Raw genomic sequence first — 21,434 nt, 5'->3', positions numbered from 1 at the left:
GCCAGTTAGCCGGCCAATCTATCATTTTTGGGGTCTAAGACCCCATTCCAATCTCCAACAATAATAACATTTCCCAGTTTCTGTTCCAAAACTAGATCGTGTAATTTCCTTAAAAAACCTGTTCCTTATTTTCAGAAGAACTTACTGATGAGTCAGGAAGAGATTCTAAAGAGGATGAATTACTTGTGGACGAACTGGAGGAAGTAAAAGATGAGAATTATAAAAAGCAGAAGAAAATACAAAGGAGAAAACAAAGAGGCAATGAGAGACTGAATGAAAATAATCAAAAGACTAAGGCCTGTTACAGACTGCCAAAATAAAGCTGCTTCGGGTCTCTTTGGAGGTATGCTGTTTAAATGATGCATGCATCCTAAGAATCCTGAAGCTGCACCAGAGCTGCACTCCAGTGCTTAGGAATGGAGTATGGCTTTGGCGCTACCTCCGGACTCTTAGGACCCATGCATCTTTTAAACAGCATACCTTCAAAGAGACCTGAAGCAGCTTTATTTTGGCAGTCTGTAACAGGCCTAGGAATAGGAAAAAGAAGTGAACTCAGGAAACAAACAGATGTAAAATTACAACAAGCTTTAAATTAGGTTCTTGGAATGTGAAAGTGCTAAATAACAAACTTAAGCAGAATCAGATTTTTTCATATTTTAGAAAAAGAGAAACTTGACTTTATTTGTCTTCAGGAAATTAAAATTAAAGAAAATGAAATAAAATATATACATAATACAAAATTGGGTCAGATATTTTACTCTACCACTGACCAAAGGAAAGGTGGGGTGGCTACCTTTATAAACAAGAGATATACTGCTAAAGACGTGTGTAAAGACAGTGAGGGAAGATATATCATTGTGGAAATTGACTTACCAGATAAAAAAATATCATTAATTAACATATATGCTCCAAATAAGAAAAAAGAAGTTTTTTTAAAGAAATTAAGGAAAGATCTAGAGGATCACAATATAAATGATAATATTATCTTGACAGGGGACTTTAATGGAGTAACGGTGCCAGAGAGAGATAGGTCCTATAAAAACAAAGACAAAAAACCTAAGGGCAAATTACCAAAGAATTTCTTTGAATTAACGGAAACACTGTCCTTAGAGGATGTCTGGCTACACTTGTATGATAATATGAAAGGCTATACTTTTTTTACTTATGCACACTAGACCTCATCTAGAATAGATATGTTTTTCGTTTCTAAATCCTTATTAAATTATATAAATAAAATGGATATCCACCCTAAACACATTTCTGATCATAGCTTGATAGAATTGAGACTAGCTATAAAAAAACACAAACCTAATTGGAGACTGAACAAATATATTTTGCACGATAAAAAGTATGTAGATAAAATGAAAATAGAAATAAAATTCTACTTTCAAAATAATATAACACAAGAAATGCCAATGAAATTAATCTGGGATGCTTGTAAATCAGTGTTAAGAGGTTTTGTTATTAAAAGATCTACAGAAATAAAAAAAAAGAAAATAGCTAAATATAACAAACTACGAGAACAGTTGAAAAAAAAAGAATCTGAATGTGACGAAAACCCTACAGACATTAAAATTCAGGAAGAAATTAAAATAATACAAAAACATTACAAGAACAAGTAACAGTAGAACTAGCACAGAAATTAAAATGTTCGAAACAGCGTTATTTTGAACAAGCTAATAAGACGAGTAAGTGGCATGCAAATAAACTGCGTAAAGATAAGGAAAAAAAACGAATCACAGAAATGAAGGATAAAGGGGAAAAGATAACAAAACAAGAAGAGATCATCAATCTTTTTTTCCAGGAATATTCAAAATTATTTAAAGAAGCTAACATAAATCTAAAAACTAGCGAAACAATTAGAAAATATTTGGATCATAAAAACATTACGCAATTGAATAAGGAGCAAATTTTTTGGATGAACCTGTCACAAAACTTGAGATACTTTAGGCAATTCAAAATCTAAAAGAAAATAAAGCCCCGGGTCCAGATGGCCTCACTGCCATATTTTACAAAACATTTAAAATGGAATTGATTGACCATTTACTTGAGTTGTTAAATAAAATTCCTTTAGAGGGGAAAAAAAAAACCCCCTGTTCCTTATTTTCAGTGGGGGCGTAAATCCCAATAACTAATATCTTCATCTCGTTTAACTTTATCTCCACCCCCACAAATAAACCATTGTTGTCTACAAATACCTGTTTACTCTTTATTTATTTTTTTTACATATAAAGCAACCCCTTTTTTCCTTTTTTCTGTAGCAGAAGCATATACCTCCTGAGCTTGGGTTTTTTAAAGGTATTTTATAGCCCTTTTGTTAATATGTGTCTCTTGTAAGCAAACAATGTCCGCCTTTTGTTTTTCCATATATTGATAGACATTACTTCTTTTTGGTCCCAAGTTCAATCCTTTCACATTCCATGTGACTATTTTCATGTTTAAACTTTACAACTTAAGAAAACAACTACAATTTTAGGGGTATTTGTTTTTTCTGTTTCTTTTTTGTTTTTCTTTATGTGATGTTATCCTCTTTTTGACCTCTCTCCTCTTCTGAATTATTCTCCAAATCACTTCCTTTCCTATTACTGTTTACCTCCCCCCCCCCCACCCGGGACCTCATCTTTTGTGTCTCTCCTAATTTTCTCATAGATTTCTTTTGCCTTGTCAGTCGTGTCCACTGTATATCTCTTTTGGTTGTAACTGAAGGAGATACCTTCCAGCTTTTCCCATTTATACTCTTTAAGTCTTTCCTGGACAACAGTCTTGTCAAAAATTTATAAACCTGTCTCCTTTTCAGTATCTGTTGGGGTATATCTTTAAATATGCCAATTTCTCTGTTCTCAATTATCCATTTTTGACTATAGCTTTTATGTATAATCATATCCTTTACTTTTGTTCTAACCAGATATACCACTACATCCCAAAGTAAGTTCCTTTCTCTTGCAACCCTAGAATTTATTCTAAAAACTCTATCCACTTCTATATCTATCCTTTCTTCTTCTATTTCTAAATAGGTTGCTAATGCTGAGATAACAATATCATCAAGATCTTCATCTGCTTTTTCCACAATTTATCTCAGTTTAATACATTTCTCCCTATATTTCAGATCTAACAAATTAACTCTCTGTTCATCATGTTGTTGTAAATGCATTGTTACTTTTGAGATTTTTTCTAAGTCTTGTGTTCTTTTATTCAAATCCTTAATTTCTTTCTTTGCCTGAATAACTTCTCCTAAGATTCTCTGTATTTTTCCCTGATCTTATCTATCTCTTTCCTTACCTCCTCTTTTATTTTTTCCCTGTTTTCTCTCATTTCTTATCTAATTTCTGATTTAAATGTTTAAAATTCCTCTAATAATTGGCCTGTCTGTTTGTCAAGTGATTCCAGTGATGGACTTCTTTGTGTCTGCTTAAATTGTCGCTATCTTTCTTTCCTCCCCCCTTTTTTGTTATTATTACTGTTTGTTTTCTCTTTATATCCCCTGCTATCAGAACTATTGGTACAATTTTTCCCCAGTATCTAACTCTAAACCATGTTTAGTTGCAATATCTTAGTTACCAAACAATTTATTTCCACATATAGATCCCTCTTTCCTATAAAAGGCTATTGTCCCCACTGTGTCTGCTTTGGACTATGTCCAAGCTAGAAGTTAGTTAAGGGGTCTGCAACTCTGTGGCTTCCACTATTTCCACCAAATGAGGGGGTCCAGGATTATCCCGCCCGCCCCTTTGTGGGTTGGGCCCTACCTGCTTGAGTGCAAACTTGAGCCTTCCTTATCGGCTTGAGGTTGTTTTATGCTAGTAATCCCCTTACTAACCGCATCCTATGATGTACTCATAGGGGGCAATCGTGGGTTCCTGTAGTCCAATAGTCTATATTCTTGCTCTTCAGTTCAGGTAATTCAAACCCAGACAAAATAAAAACGCCTGCCGCTCTATTTCCACCTGGAGGATTAGTTAGTAGAGATGGTCTCCACCCACTCTAACTTCACCACTGCTCCACCTCCTCAACCGGCACTGGGGGAGAGATGGTCTTGGGCGTTTGCCTTTTCAGGCCTCCACTGCGCGTTGGCTCCGCCACTGTTCCACCTCCTCAACTGGCACTGGCGCTGGGGGAGAGATGGTCCTGGGCATCTGCCTTTTCAGGCCTCCGCTGCGCGTTGGCTCCATCACTGTTCCGCCTCCTCAATCGGTGCTGGCACTGGGGGAGAGATAGTCCTGGGCATCTGCCTTTTCAGGCCTCCACTGCGCATTGGCTCTGTCGCTGCTTTGCCTCCTCAACCAGCACTGGCGCTGGGGGAGAGATGGTCCTGGGTGTCTGCCTTTTCAGGCCTCCACTGCGCATTGGCTCCATTGCTGCTCCATCTCCTCAACCGGCGCTGGTGTGCTGGTGGTTTGGAGGACAACTTTTAAGGGCTGTCTGCTCTGGCTTCTCTGCTGCCTTGGGATGCTGGTGGTTTGGAGGACAGCTTTTAAGGGCTGTCTGCTCTGGCTTCTCTGCTGCCTTGGAGTGCTGGTGATTTGGAGGATAGCTTTTAAGGGCTGCCTGCTCTGGCTCCTCCTCTGCTGCCTTTTAGCTGTATCTGTTTTAATATTTGTAACCTTCCTTGAGTCTCAGACTGAGGGAAAATTGGGATCTTTACATACACATATAGAATCATAAAATAAACAATGACTTCATTTGAGGCTGGACTGGCACCCTCTTGCTTTTTGTTTTAGCATGGAGAAACAGTCTTTAATACTATGCTATGTGATCTGTATTTGTTCTTTTTCTTTTTTAATGGGCATGCTTTTGATTCTAAATATACTGATAATTTAATAAATTTTACCTTTTGCATGATGTGTACTTTTATCCCCAGCTGTTTTAACTGCCTTGAATCCCTGGGATGGGAAAAGGAAGGTTGTAGTTGTTGTTATATATTTGTTGTTTATTTGTCTTGTATTTGGTATGCTCAAGTAATTTTTGTATGTCCATGAGGATTTCACTTTTGCAAGATCACTTTGCAATGCAATTTAAAACAAAAAACTATGGTGGCAAGGATAAATCACCACATGGATAAATTTTATAAAACAGACTAGTACTGTATTTATGTAGAATGCTTCACAAATTTAAAGAATGGCACTTAGCTTTGCCATGTTTTGTCTAGGCAACCTACAGGTTTTGCATGATATTTACAACATGGACAACATCATTCTGGAGCTTTCAGAAATAGAGGAGTCCATCTCTGTTACCAGCTGTTTTGCCTCAGAGGACACAACAGAAGATTCAGGTGTAATAAGTTCACCGTCTGATACGTTATCATTGAATTCTCAAAATGACAGTATGAGTTCAAGAAGCAAGTCTGTTGATGCCCAAGAAGGCCTGGTTGAAATGGTTCCTGTGGCTCTTGAAGAGGACTGCAGTACAGAGGTTCTTTCTTTCAACAGTGATGAATCTAGGAACATTTACCAAAGGTAAGCCTCATTTGTAAGGCAATCTGTAAAAAATGATCTCTGCTTAGTTTCATGTTTTGCAAGATAGCACTTTTAACCCACTTTTTTGTTCCAACAGTTCCAGATTAACTCATCCTATGTTTGGAAAGGTAATTAATACTATCTTAAGGTTTCATTGAATTTCTCACTGCTTGTCTGCACCAGGGGAAAAAAATTGAACTCACCCAAAAGTTGATGATGGTAGTATTCATGATTTGTGATTACTTCTGGGGAAATACTTCAGTTTTTGGTAGTGGCTGCAATGACAGTGGTGGGACTGAACAGCAGGGCTGATGCAGTGTCTGCCCAGCTGGCCTGTGTGCATAATGGTGTGCTGTCACACTGATTTCAGCCTAGTTTATGTGGTCACCATCATGATTGGTCTGGGGTGAGTCCAGGGCATAATGTTCTGGACTGGCCTTAGACTACGCAGCCAGTGTTGATGTGCCCACAGTGGCTCTTATCCTTCCAAATACTGGTATTTTAGCTACTTTTACAAGATTAGTTATACAGTCCTCCATTTTTGTGAGGGATTCGTTCCACCCCCCACGCTAAAACGGAAAATCATTCAACCCTATTGGCTTGAATGGAGGCGCAACCCTGCAGGGCCATGCAAGCATATGGGCATGTGTCATTGGTATGCCCCCTCATTTAACCCCTTCCATTAACCTCCCTCAGATAGTCAAGGGATACAGATCCCAAATCTGTGAAAACAGGGAGAACTGTACTGTGTACATCCTGCTCTTTGTCCAATTGCCCCCCCCCCCCCAATATTTATTCTTTCCTATATCATAATACAGTATGCTTTCAAGTCACTTTTCACTTAGGCAAGGAACACTCACAGGTGGTTTGTCATTGCCTTGCTCTGAATATGGAGCTCTCATCCAGGTATTAAACAGGACTGATCCTTTTTAGCTTCCAAGATCAAGGTTGGCCTAATTTCTATCAAAGCTAGGCCTGGAATTACAATGTCCAGTTATTGGTTGAAGCTTATGCTTATGTGGGATAGCTCCACTGACATAATTATCTGGGGGAGGGGGAGGGAGCCACAAGCAATTGTGTGAGGAGTTGAGATCATTTTCTCCTGAAAGCTAAAGCTAAATAAGCCAAAGAATTCCTTCTAAATGGAAAAAAGACTGTGAGTAATTATAAATAAATGATTCAGAATGGGAGGAGAATAAAATGGAACTGTCTAATTAAAGATTTAAAGAGAAGAAAGATAAATAAGTGGCATTGTAACCTTGGCTCCTATCAGTCCAGTGTTAATGGATACTTTTCAACTTGTGCAGCCTGATGATGTGGACAGGATCCTTGGAGAGGTAAATGCCACCACATGTATCTTGGACCCTTGTCCTTCTTGGCTTGTTAAACAGGCCAGAGGAGGACTGGCTGAATGGGTAAAGGAGGTAATCAATGCCCCCTTACAACAAGGCAGAATTCCATCCTGCCTAAAGGAGGCTGTTGTGAGGCCTCTGTTAAAAAAATTCATCCTTGGATCCCATAATAATGAAAAACTATCGGCCAGTGTCTAACCTACCATTTCTGGGCAAGGTTTTGGAACGTGTGGTAGCTTCCCAACTCCAGGGATTTCTGGATGAAACAGTTTATCTAGATCCATTTCAATCTGGTTTCAGACCTGGCTGTGCAACAGAGACAGCCTTGATCGCCTTGGTGGATGACCTACACAGGGAACTGGACAGGGAGAGTGTGTCCCTGTTGGTTCTCCTGGACCTCTCAGTGACTTTTGATACCATTGATCATGGTATCCTTCTAGACCGCCTCTCTGGGATGGGGCTTGGAGGTACTGTTCTACAGTGGCTCTGTTCCTTCCTGGAGGGGCAAACTCAGAAGGTGGTACTGGGGGACTCCTGTTTGACCGCCTGGCCATTGACCTGTGGGGTCCCTCAAGGTTCTGTGTTGTCCCCTATGCAGTTTAACATATACATGAAACCATTTGGAGAGGTTGTCCGGAGTGCGGTGTCATCAATATGGAGATGACACTCAACTCTACTACTCCTTCCCACCTCAGTCCAAGGAGGCTGTCCTGGTCCTAAACCAGTGCCTGTCTTCAGTAATGGACTGGATGAGGACAAACAAGTTGAAACTTAATCCAGACAAGACAGAGGTGCTCCTGGTCAGTTGGAAGGCAGATCGGGGAATAGCGATCCAGCCTGTGTTAGATGGGGTCACACTCCCCCTGAAGACACAGGTTCGCAGTTTGGGGGTACTCTTGGACTCAGCTTTGAACCTGGAGGCCCAGGTCTCTGCTGTGACCAGGAGTGCTTTCGCCAGCTGCACCCATTCCTTGAGAAGCCAGATTTGGCCACGGTGGTACATGCCTTGGTTACATCCCATTTGGACTACTGTAATGGGCTATCTTTGAAAAGTGTTCGGAAAATTCAGCCGGTTCAAAGAGCTGCTGCCAGGCTATTAACAGGGGCAGATTACAGGAACCATACAATGTCCCTTTTGAAACACCTTCATTGGCTGCCAGTTTGTTTACAGGCACAATTCAAGGTCCTGGTTATTACTACAAAGCCCTACATGGCTCAGGTCCACACTATTTGGCAGACCGTTTCTCCTGGTATGAACCGGCCCAGACTCTAAGAGCCTCTGGGGAAGCCCTTCTCTCTGTCCCAACATCATCACAAATATGGTTGGTGGGGACACGTGAGAGGGCCTTCTCAGTGGCTGCCCCTAGACTCTGGAACTTCCTGCCCAGGGTGATCAGAATGGCTCCCTCCTTGATGGCCTTCCGCCAGCAGGTGAAGACTTACCTGTTCACACAGGCATTTAGGGAATTACTATAAGGACAGTCTGGGATGTTTGATGTTGGATCAGTTTAAAGATTCTTTTCAATGTACTTTTTATTTTATTGTACTATTTTTTTAAAATACTGTGAAGCCGCTCTGAGTCCCAGTCCTGGGAAAAGAGCGGGATACAAATAAATAAATAAATAAATAAATAAATAAATATCTTTCCGGAAATTGCCAGCTGATTGTGTGCTAAGCTGAGTGGAAGTTAAGATCCACAAAATGAAAGCAAGCAAAACAGTTAAAAATAAATGTATTGAACTATGTGGGAATTAAAGAATTAAAATTTCTTGAAATATTTATTAAAGAACAAACAGAGAGAAGAAATATAATAATAATAACTGTATGCCAGCAATCTGAAGCTCTAAAACATCTGAGACACTACACTAATAGAATCTGGCAGATGTCCAAAAGTCAAAAAAGAGAACTTAAACAGTTTTAAATTGGAAGAGAGAATCTACTCATCCCTCAGACAAAGCGTATGCTGGTTTGATAAGAGAAATTTCACAAGAAATTTGAAGTTCATAATAAAGAAATGCAAAAAGGTAAATCTGGCTCCATGGAAATGATCCAAAAAGCTGGAGCGAAACCCAAACAGAGTTCAGTTCCAGGAGCGCAGCAAAAACATGAAGATAAGGAGGGTGATATGAAAACATGGTTCCTCCAGGTGCTAAGAGAAAATCAAGTCAAAAGCAATGAGGCTTTTAAAGAGACAATCACTAAGAATAATGGGGCATTATCAGAGACAGTAACTAATAAAATTATGGATGAAATGAATAAATCTCTTCAGATTGTCAAAAAAGAGACTGAACAAGTACAATCAATACTAATTTAACAGAAAGCTCAGCAAAAGATAACTTTGGAACACTCATCAAGACCGGATCAACTAGAAAGAAAAATCATTGATCTGCAGGATCACAACAGAAGGAATAACCTCCGTATTCATGGCTTTCCTGAACTGCCAAATGAGACATAAGGACCTTGAAGAAAGAAATTCTCAAATGGCTGCAAAGTATTGTTCCTCAAATTACCTGGGCAGAGCAGGAAATGGAACATTTCCACAGAGCAACAAATTTAAAAAGAGGCCTGGTTCCCAGAGATGTAATCTTGAGAGTAACAAGCTTTTATAAGAAAGATCTTTTAATGAAAGAAATCAGGAAAATCTCAGGATCACTGAAATAACGGGATACTACAATTGAGATTTATAATGATCTTTGCCGCAAGACTACCAACTGGAAAAGAGGAGTCAAACCATGCTTTGCAGTCCTGCAAAAGAATGGAATAAGATACAGTTGGGGTTACCCTATTTTCTTGAAATTTCAATGGAAAGGGAAGCAGCACAAGATGCCTGGAACAAGAATTGAATCTGTTGAAGCAGTTGGCTCTGGAACAGCAAGAAGAAAACATTCGTGAGGGTGCAACTGTCGGAGCCAAGGAACCATTGAAGATAAAAAAAATGACATTTTTTTTAAAAAAATCTGGAAATAAAATAAGACATAACAAGAGAGACAATTAATGAACAATCAGAAGAAGAATTGATCACATATTTGAAAGGATGGCTTTTCCTCTCCTCCCCTCCGGGGGGGGGGGTAGTAAAAGCCATAGGCAAGGTTGGATACCTTGGGGAAGGAGGGGGTAGAAATGTATATGTGAGTAGAGGGGATGGGAGGGAGGCAGGGAGGGGAAGGATGGGTGTAGGGGTGGCACACTGAAGAGTCAAGTTAGAAGATTTAGAAAAGTAGCATGTTAATAAAATAAGGATAGCAACACTTTGACAAAGTTTCCCATGACATTATTGCAAATAAGCTTGTAAAAGGTGGACTAGACAAGGTAACTGTTACATGGATTTGTAATTGGTTGACCGGCCAAACCCAAAGGGTATTCAACAATGGCTCCTTTTCATCCTGGAGAGAAGTGACCAGTGGGGTCCCACAGGGCTCTGTCCTGGGGCCAGTGTTATTCAACATCTTTATCAATGACCTGGATGACAGGATTGGGAGCATACTTATCAAATTTGCAGATGACACCAAATAAGGAAGAATAGCTAATGCTCCAGAGGACAGGATCAAAATTCAAAATGACCTGAATAGACTAGAAAGCTGGGCCAAAGCTAACAAAATGAAATTCAACACGGAGAAATGTAAGGTACTGCACTTAGGGCAGAAAAATAAAATGCACAGATATAGGATGGGGGACACCTGGCTGAATGAAACTCCATGTGAAAGGGATCTTGGAGTCCAAGTGGACCACAAGTTGAACATCAGTGAACAGTGCGATGCGGCAGCTAAAAAGGCCAATGCAATTTTAGGCTGCATTAATAAAAGTATAGTGTCTAGATCAAGAGAAGTAATAGTGCCACTGTATTCTGCTTTGGTCAGGCCCCACCTGGAATACTGTGTCCTGTTCTGGGTACCTCAATTAAAAAAAGGCCATTGAGAAACTGGAGCGTGTCCAAAGGAGGGCGACTAAAATGGTGAAGGGTCTGGAAACCATGCCCTATGAGGAACGACTTAGGGAGCTGGGGATGTTTAGCCTGGTGAAGAGAAGGTTAAGAGGTGATATGATAGCCCTGTTTAAATATTTGAAACTAAGTCATATTGAGGAGGGAGCAAGCTTGTTTTCTGCTGCTCCAGAGAACCGGACCCAGAACAATGGATGCAAGCTGAAGGGAAAGAGATTCCACCTCAACATTAGGAAGAACATCCTGACAGTAAGGGCTGTTCGACAGTTGAACACACTCCCTCGGAGTGTAGTGGAGTCTCCTTCCCTGGAGGTCTTCAAACAGAGGCTGGATGGCCATCTGTCGGGGATGCTTTGATTTTGATTTCCTGCATGGCAGGGGTTGGACTGGATGGCCCTTGCGGTCTCTTCCAACTCTATGATTCTATGACTAAACGTGAAAGGATTGGGGTTTGTATTTAAAAGGAAGAGGATAGAATGATTGTTGAAGAAAGAGAACACAGATATTTTTTCTTCAGGAAACACATCAAGGGACACAAAATAAGGGATGAATGAACTCAAGATGAATTGGGTTGCTACTGATGAAAAAGCATATGGTATTTCAAAAGCAAGAGGGGGTAGCAACCAGCAGGCTCCTGAGGCCAGCAGGCTCCTGAGACCAGCACTTACCATATAAAACCTGCAAGCAGAAGGACTGTGGAGGCAAGAGATGCTGAGGCCAGCAAGCTCTTCGAATCCAGACTGTGAGAAAGGGAAATGCCTCTATTTTTTAAATGCCTAATGATTGTGTTTTAGTTGAGGGATGAGGGATGGAATTTTAGTTTGTATAGGTTTGTATTATCGATGTGTTTATGTAAATTGTTTATGTATTTTATGTACTTAACTATTTATCTCCCTAGTGTAGATTTGATTATTGTTAATTGGTTATATGTTGTTGTATTATATTTTGTATTATTCATATTTTTTTCTTTTCTTTTTTATCTTGGTACTATGTTATGTTTGTTATTTGAGTTTATTTAATATTGCTTTGTTTGTGTAATTTTGTTTAATGTTTAATGATGGGGGTGTATTTTAATTAAGGGATGTTTCGGTAATTTATTTATTTGTTTATGTTAATCATTTATGTGATGTATTTTTTGTAATTTTGAAACCACTTTGATCTTATTGGAAAGGTGGTATATAAATTTATTATTATTATTATTATTATTATTATTATATCTAATAAATGTGGTTTCAATGTGATAAAAGTTAAGATAGATGAAAAAGGAAGATTTGTACTTATGCAAGGAGTTATGAGGGGAGAAAAGTATTTGGGGAGAAAAGTATTTGTTGGTCAATGTGTATGCTCCAAATGAAAATCAAAAAGAATTTTATGAAACAGTATTTAAGGAAATGGAAGATATGCATGGAGATTATACAATTATGGTAGGAGATTTTAATATGGTAATAGAGAAGTGCAAAGATAAATCAGACCCTACAACAAGGAATAGACTTAATAATATTACACCCCTGAATAAGATAGTGAATAGAAAAGAGTTAAAAGATGTATGGAGACTAATTAAAGGGGATGAAAAGAAATATAGTTATTATTCAGCAGTTCAAAAAAATTATTCTAGAATAGATTTTATTTTTATACCTAAAAATATGGTTCCACAGGTATTAAATACAGGAGTAGAAGGGATAAAAGTTACATTAGTTAATATGGATATTATAGTCAAAAAGGACTACAGAGAAGCAAAAAGATGGAGGTTGGACACCAGAATACTCAGTTATAAAGATATAGTGAATAAAATTGAGAAACACTGGCAAAATATATGGGATATCAATAACGGAGAGGTTTCTCAAGCTGTGTTATGGGATATTATGAAAGCTGTTGCAAGAGGGATTTGTATTAGGGAAAGATGTAATGTAAGATTGTAAGCCTGAGGGCAGGGAACTGTCTGATTAAAAATAATATTGTAAGCCGCCCTGAGAGCCATTAGGGTTGAAGGGCGGGATATAAATACCTAAATAAATAAATAAATAAATAAATAAATAAAATAAAGAGAGGACAGGAAGAGTGGAATTAAGGTAAAAAAGGAATAATGAAGAGAATGATTTTGAAGCAATATGGAAAATATTTGTTCAAAATGTTTTAGTAAAAGAGGAAGGTGTTTTACCTCCACATGAAAAGTTATAATTTTGAATGGTAGAGTAATATGAAGATACTAGGCTCTGGTAATGTGGAGCACTTGGGGAAAGGGATCAATTTTTTTTACAAAATGAATTAGTTATAAATTAATAGTATTATACCTTTATGGAATTATGTGATGTGATGAAAAAAGTAAGAAGAATGAAGATATTAATAATAATTTTATGTGTTTTTTAAAAATTACTGGTTTAGTTAATATTAAATGGTTTCATATGAATAAGATTTAGATAAGGTAGTAAAGAATGGATAATTAATATGATTCATTATATATTGTATGTGGAATATTATGTAAAAGATTTTTAATGCAATTGTGTGTAGGTTATAATATTAATTTAAAAAATTAAAAATGAAAAGGAGATAATTATTTCTTTTCTTGGAAACAGATGGTAAACAAAAATTTATTCTTATTCAGGTTCTCACAAAATGTCTTACTACGAATAGGATTTATGAAAGCCAAGTTAGCACTGAGGCAGCATATATGGGGCACTGAGCTACAAAATCATCATTACCTGATTGGAAACATTTCTACACTAAAAAATATAGGGGTATCATTTGACCATCCCATATATTTTACCAGTTTAGTAATCCCAAATTTTAGATGTGCTTTTACTGTGGCACATTTTAATGTGCTGCCATCAACTGTGTTGAAAGGTAAATTAAATAAAAATACCATTTGACAAGTACAACTGCCCATGTTTAAATCTAGCAATAGAAACAATTGATCATGTTTTACTCTGTTGTTTATTTTATCAATAAATTTGTCTTAGACTAATTACTCCAATTTTACCAAAAACAATTAGGGCAAACAGAAAGAGTTTCTCTCTGGGGACTCAGGGCCTAAACAGACCAGCATTATACACCAGTGTGGGGGCAGTGTAGCGGTGTGGCGTATGCACACTGACTGCCCCCATGCCACCTCCACACCGGCATCACGCCACGCACCTGACCACAGAGCAGGGGGCATTATGGCGCCCTGTTGGTGCAGCATTTAGACACGCTGCACCAAAGGAGTGCTGAAAAACTTCTGCCACAGCAGCAAGGGCGCCTTTCTGCCAGCGCTAAAAGGAGCCGCATTTTGCCATTATTTTTAGTGCTGTCAAAATGCTGGATTGGGGTTGCAGTGTGTGGTTGCCACAGCCCTGGTCCAACAAGGAAAGGGGTAGTGGGAGCACTCCAAAGGGGCGGTCTTTTTTGCCCCTCTGACACTAAAATTGCAGAGAAAGTTTTTAGGTTCTGTGCCTGTGCTATTACTACTTGCAGACAAATTGTAGGGGGTAAATTTTAATTTAGAAACCTTAGTTTTAGGTATGAAATTTTAACATTTTACATTGCTCAGTTTTTAATTTTGGGTTATTAGATAAAAACCGTTACTCATTTGTATTCAGCATTTTATGAATTTTAGATGTATTTTAGCTGTATTTGTGTGTAGTTTTATGTATTTTATGCATATATATATATATCTAACACACACACACACACATATATATATGGTCTGTGACCATGACTGACTTAACCAAGGTTTCATGGCTTAGTGGAAATCAAACCCTGGTCTCCAAAGTCATAGTGCAATCGCTGGTTCATATAGAATGCATACTCTTACTTTGGTATTCTGTTCTGCGGAGGTTGGTATTCTTAAAATGGAGGGGCTGTGACTTCATTGTCAGGTGATTTATTCCCATGGACAAATCACCATCTGGTTAGTTTTAGAGTGGAGGCCAATGAGGTGGTAGCCCAGTTAAGATGGTCTGTCACAGGCAGCTGCTGGATCTGAATGGTTTCTTGAATACACTTGGGAGGGCTTTTTACTTAGAATCATAGAATAGAATCATAGAGTTGGAAGAGACCGCAACGGCCATCCAGTCCAACCCCCTGCCATGCAGGAAATCTTCTTTTGTTGGTTCTTTTGTTGGTTGAAATACTGCTGAAACTTTGACTAGGGTGGTTAACTTGTTGAGCAGATACTGTTGAAGCTTGGGCTAGGTTCCTATGTGGCTACTTTAGCTAGGCTCCTATGTGATCCCTCCCCACTAGTAAAGCCAGGTTAACCTTTTGATTTAATGAGAAACTGAAATTGATAAAAACAGGCATGGCAGAAGCTAGAGAACAAATTGGAGAACATTTTGGAATGCATTCAATTGTGTATAAGATGTATTGTAAACTATTTGATTAGTTACTTAATTATTTGTAGCAATGCTGGCAATGCTAATATCCTTTGTTGTTGTTAACTACCCTTGGGTTGACCTCATCTCATGGTGACCTTGAGGATAAGACACATCAAAGATCCCCTGTCCTCCACTGCTCTGCTTACATCCTGTAAATTCATATCCATAACCTCCTTAATTGAGTTCATACATCCTGCATGCGGTCGACCTCTCGTTTTACAGCCCTCCACCTTTCCTAAAAAATATTGTCTTTTCTAATGAGTCATGCCTTCTCATGATGTGGCCAAAATACAGCAGCCTCAGTTTTATCAACTTGTCTTCCAGTCAGATTTCAGGCTTGAACTGTTCATGGACTCATTTGTTTGTCTTTTGGCTGTTCATAGTATCCTCAGCACTCTTCTCCAGCACCACATCTCAAATGAATTTATTTTCTTTTTATCCACTTTCTTCACTGTCCACTTTTCACATCTGTACATGGTGATGGAGAATACAATGGTCTGGATGATTCTGACTTTAATGCTCAGTTGTGTTGATATTTGAGTGATGAACCTTGCCCATGATTCCGGTCCAGTGCCAACTGGATGAAGATGCCGGTTATCTCTCCAACACAGGAACAGTGTGAAACTCCAAATACAAGCTTTCAGCTTGCTGCAACAATGCCTGGAGAAACAGCTGCTAAATCAAAGAATCACTCTCCAGTAGTTCACTCCTTAGAGAGCATTTTTTAGAATTAAGGGACCATACCTATTGAGCAAGAAAGTTGTTCGTGTCTTTCCGCCGAAAGCGCCTTTGTAAGATGGCTGCTAGGTTATCCTTGGTGTCAATGTATTCTAACCTTACGATACCATTCTGAACCAACTCTCTAACATTCTGGTACCTTACTCCAATGTACTTCGTTCTGCATTTCAGATTCTCGGCTTCCGCCATCGCAATGCACGACTGCAAATCTTCAAACACCAAAGTAGGCTCAGTGCACTTCTCTCCTAGATCACTCAAAAATTGTCTGATCCACTGCACCTCTCCAGCCAACTCAGACAACGCAGAAAATTCTGCCTCTGTTGAACTGAGTGCCACACAATTTTTCTTCCTACTTCTCCAGACCACTGGACTACCTGCATACTTGACCACTAATACTGTCACTGATTTCCTTTCCATCTGCTCCCTTGCAAAAGAACTATCTGCAAAACACTCTAAGTTCTATGCACTTCCTTGAATCACTAGCTTCTTGTTCTTGCTACCCTTCAAATATCTCACAACATGCTTCACTGCTGTCCAATCATCCAGCTTTGGACTATTGACCCTTCTACTCAATACACCTACTGCAAAAGAAATACCTGGTCGGGCATTGTTTGCAATGAGCAACAAACTTCCCACAACACTTCTGTACAGTTCAGGATTTTCAAACACTTCATCAGACTCTGCACTGGCATAACCAGGAGTCATTGGGCTTTTTACTGACTTTGCATTCTGCAATCCACACTTCTCAATTAGCCTCTCAGTCTTTTTCCTCTGACTCAACAGACATCTGCCATCATCTGTCCATTCTACCTCTATCCCTAGGTAAGCTTTCAGATTCCCCAAGTCCCTCAATGAGAACTTCTGAGACAATTCCTTCTGTACTTCTTGCACTTCATGCTCTGAACTAGCTGTTACACAGAGACCATCAACATAAATCACCAGAATCACCCCTCCTTTAGTGTAAACACAAGCATCAGCAATACTCCTTCTGTATCCAAGCTTCTCAAGCTCTTCGTGAATGCACTGATTCCAACAACGAGCACTTTGCTTTAAGCCGTATAGTGCCTTGTTCAGTTTACACACACTCCTCTCAGTATCACAGCCAAAACCTGGAGGTTGTTCCATGTAAACTTCCTCCTCAAGCTTAGCATTCAGGTAGGCAGTCTCAAGGTCAAAATGCCTAACAACCTTTCTTTGCCTCACAGCAAGAGCAAGTACCAGTCTCAAGCTTTCTGACTTAGCTGTAGGTGAAAAAGTCTTGTTGAAGTTTTCAAATCTCTGCTGCGAAAACCCTTTTGCCACCAGCCTGGCCTTATATTTCTGGCCATTATCTGGCATTTCCTTTTTCTTGTAGACCCACTTACAACCCACAACTTCGTGGTTTTTAGGTCTTTCTACCACATCAAACACCTGCTTTTCAACCAAAAACAAGGTCCATCGCAGAAAAGGTCCATCTTGGTCCATCGCAGAAAACCACTTCTTTTTCTCCTGTTCAGGAAAACTTTGCAAATCCTGAAAACTTTCAGGCTCATCTGCCATAGCATTACAAATACTCACACTCTGAACAACAAACCGCTCTGGAGGTCTCCTCACTCTCTGAGTCCTTCTAGGTATCACTACCCTTGTTCTACCTCTGTCATCCTCACTCTCTGAGCTAGTTTGTACCTCTGTGTCCCTCTTTGACACAACCTCAAATTTGCTTGTTGTGATGGGTGTATGTAGTGTTGGCTGCGTTTGTGTGTGTTGTTGTGAGGTACTGGGTTTCTCTTCTGGTGGAGACTCTTGCCCTCTCATCCCTCCATTTCCAGTACTCTGCCCCAGTCTCAGAAACACTTCCTGGTTGGAATGCACTCTTTCCCAGCCAGAATGCTTCTCAAAGTTGGCACTTCTGGACAGCAAAATCCTCCCTTGACCCAGGTAAAATTTATAGCTGTTGCCAGAATAACCCACAAACATTAGTCTTCTCCATTTGTGTTCACTCTTTCTTCTGCAACTCGCTGGCACATACACATTCGCAAACTACCCAAACACCCTGAGGTATTTCAAGTTTAGAGATCTACCATGCAACATCTGGTATGGTGTTTGCTTTACTGCTGAATTCCACACCCTATTTGCTACATGATTGGCCGCTAAAATTGCTTCCCCCCAAAGATTATCTGGAGCATTTGCATCCAACAACATGCTTTAAGACACCAATATGCCTCTCTGCCAACCCATCTTCCTGCGGAACTGCAGGGTTAGTGGTGTTGTGGTGTATTCCCTTTCTCTTTAGCCAGTTTTTGAGCTCATAAGACAAAAACTCTCCTCCCCTGTCTCTGACCAAAGAACCCACTTTGTACTCAAACTGGCACGCCACTTGGTTAACCCAGTCGTTGAAGGCTTCAGCAATTGCGCTTTTCTCCTTCAAGACTACAACGTAGGAGAATCTTGTGTGCCTATCCACAATTACCAGAAAATACTGATTACCTCCAACAGTTTTTGCTAAAGGACCAGCCAAATCAGCATGCACCACCTGAAATGCCTCTGGGTGGTACACTTTGTTTGCTTGGCCATGGGAAAAGCTTTCAGCTTGATTTTGCTGCACACAGAGCATTCCAAATGGTTTGGGCAAGGATTAATCTTAAGCTCTGGGCAAACCTCCCCCAGGTTTCCCAAACTTGTAAAACTCACATGGCCTAACACTCTGTGAAAATAATGTGCACAATCTGCGTGTAAAGGCACGTTATTCACACTGGCACACTCAGCCCTATCCACAATGTAGTACATTTTGTGCTTCTGTGCTTTTGCACACACCTGATTACCTTTACTGATTATACATTCATCCCCTTTGAAACTCAAAGCATACCTGCCTGATGTTAATGTAGACACACTAACCAGACAATTTTGCAACCTGGGAACACACAATACATTTTCAAAATCTCTCCCCAAACTTGGGATATGTACAGTCCCCATGTCTTTTACCTCTCGAGGAACACCATCAGCCATAGCCACTGACTGAACATTAGATGCAGTCTTTGCTTTCAGGAGCTTGCTAGAGTTACACATATGGTTTGTGGCCCCCAAGTCCAGCATCCAGAAAGAGTCTCCTGTGGCTGCTTGAAGAGCTCTGCAGTCTCTGCCCTCAGCCACAACTGCAGCTTCACTCCTGAAGCCAGAATCTTTGTGCTGCTTCTTCTTTGCTGCTACAAACTTCTAGCAGTTTTTTTGCATGTGCCCAGGCTTGTTGCAATAGAAACAGTGCTTCTCCTTGGACATTGCAGCTTTCTCCTGCTGGCTCTCCTTCAAAGCCTCCGGTGGGTTGATAGCCTTTGGTATCTCCTGCTGCCGTCTCTGGAGCCCTGCCTCGAATCTCCATCGCTGGCTCTCTTGTGAGACGCGCACTGACACCAACTCTGCCATCATTTGGTTTTCTTTCACTCCTTGAAAACCATGCAGAATGTGCTCATAATCTCTGGTGAGACTTCCAAGCAAGATGTATGCCTTCTGCTCCTCTGGCAAGGTGACACCTCTCAGCTGCACTTGAGCAAACAGGTCCTGCATTTCTTCCAAATGCTTCTCAGGCTCCTGGCCCTCCTGCATTTTGCATGCATATAGTCTCCTGCACCAGACCATTCAGGACAAAGCTGTGCTATTCTGATGCACTCCCTTCAAAATATCCCAAACAGCCTTTGCAGTCCTCTTTTCTCAGACATGGTTTATCTGGTTTGGCTCAAGAGTCAATAAGATAGTAGCTCGTGCCCTCATATCCTGGTCAATCGTACCTTCAGTAAGTCCATCATCCACTACATGCGAAAGACCCTCACGTACAAGCAGTGCCTCCATGTACGAAGCCCAAGCAGTGTAATTGGTGTTGGATAACTTGGAATATTTAGCTGCCTCCATGGCTCAAAGTAAAAACAGCAAAGAGTCCCGGCAGTATTTCCAACTCCCATTGTTATCTTCTCTTTCGCCTTCTGGCACCGGTCAGATGAACAACAACAATAAAGCAGATTTACAGCTGGAAGAAAACTCCACAGCTCACGCTCTCTGGATCAGGAACAACAGCAACCAACTTGGCAAGCATCGAGGGAACCAACTTGGAAACCATCCAGGCAACCAGCTTGTGAACCATCCTCTGCTACCACGTGTTGATATTTGAGTGATGAACCTTGCCCGTGATTCCAGTCCGGTGCCAACTGGATGAAGATGCCGGTTATCTCTCCAACACAGGAACAGAGCGAAACTCCAAATACAAGCTTTCAGCTTGCTGGAACAATGCCTGGAGAAACAGCTGCTAAATCAAAGAATCACTCTCCAGCAGTGAGGGCTTTATTACTTTGTTTCAAATAAACATGAGCTAGTCACTACTATATAAAAACTCTTACCGACACACCACACTATCTTCAAACTCCCACAATCCACCAGAACAGCGTTTTCCTTATATACAGTATTACCATGAGGCAACCACTAAGTCCAGCCTCTTCATATACAAGTTGCTATGCACCCCAGACACCAATCCCTCTTGAGACTGAAGACATAACATATTTACATTTAGTCCTGTTCAGTTGACCTTGAACATCCAGCTGCTGCTCTGGACTCCAGCTGTAGCCAATTTAGGCTTCTGCAGCCATTGCCACATCTGAACATTTTTACCTTCAATATACTAACAAATATTATGTCTGTACATTTTGGAATCTTTTCTAGTTGTCTCATAGCTACAACAATAACAACAATTTAATTCAGTCAATGACCAGTATATAAATAGTAATGTCCCTGTATGAACCTGCTAGAGCCCTAAGGTCTTCAGGAGAAGGCTTTCCCTTGGTCCTGCCACCACTGCAGGCTTGCTTGGTGAGAACATGAGAGAGAGCCTTCTCAGTGGCTGCTCCGACCCTCTGGAACTCCCTCACATGGGAGGCAAGGGTGGCCCCCCGCTCTCCCATATAGGCCACATACAGTAGGCCATTGCCTAATAATAATAATAATAATAATAATAATAATAATAATAATAATAGGTTTTATTTATATACCGCCCAATCACTGGGAATCCGAGCGGTTTACAATAGAGGGGATAACAGACAGTTCCCTGCCCACAGGCTTACAATCTAAAAGACACGACACAAAAGGAGAAGGGAATGGTGAGGGGGGAGGGAATCAGGTCCAGCATTCTTCTCTCCCTCTGAGGCCTGGACCAAGGCAGGTGGACCGGAGGGAGGGCTCTTCTTCTTCAGGCTAGCCCCTCATGGTACTGGGCGCAAAAAGTATAGGGGCGGCATTTGTGCTCCTCCTGGCTTTGCAAAAAGGAGCCAGGGCCAGGAGGAGAGGAAAGGGCGCTTGCTGGAATGCGTGTGCACAGCCCCAGACAAGTGTCAGGGCACCACTTGTGTTCCTCCCGGCTTTGAGGAGCACAAGTGGTGCCCTGGCGCTTGTTTGGGGCTGTGCATGCATGCGCTCCAGCAAGCGCCCTTTCTTCTCCTCCTGGCCCTGGCTCCTTTTTGCAAAGCCAGGAGGAGCGCAAGTGCCACCCCTAAACTTTTTGTGGGGCCTGAGGGGGAGGTGCCAGGCTGGCAAAAGGGAGCCCTGGAGGAGAAGGAGAGAGGGACGAGAGGTTGCATTAGGC

At 40.6% G+C, this 21,434-nt stretch overlaps 1 protein-coding gene across 2 annotated transcripts in view; it reads left to right on the top strand.

The window, feature by feature from the left end:
- Positions 1 to 21,434, top strand: part of COBL (cordon-bleu WH2 repeat protein) — a 192,699-nt gene that overhangs the window by 145,802 nt on the left and 25,463 nt on the right. For both annotated transcript variants that reach the window (XM_089532471.1, XM_089532470.1), the window contains exon 10: positions 5,147 to 5,453. In XM_089532471.1, coding sequence (XP_089388597.1) covers positions 5,147 to 5,453 — 307 coding nt within the window. The remainder of the gene's footprint in view (positions 1 to 5,146; positions 5,454 to 21,434) is intronic.

Source organism: Sceloporus occidentalis, unplaced genomic scaffold (assembly GCF_023333645.1).
Source record: "Sceloporus occidentalis isolate IW3139 unplaced genomic scaffold, rSceOcc1.0.p SCAF_7, whole genome shotgun sequence".
NCBI lineage: Eukaryota > Metazoa > Chordata > Lepidosauria > Squamata > Phrynosomatidae > Sceloporus > Sceloporus occidentalis.
Note: the sequence above shows the minus strand (reverse complement) of the source record. Positions and strands in the feature narration are given on the sequence as shown.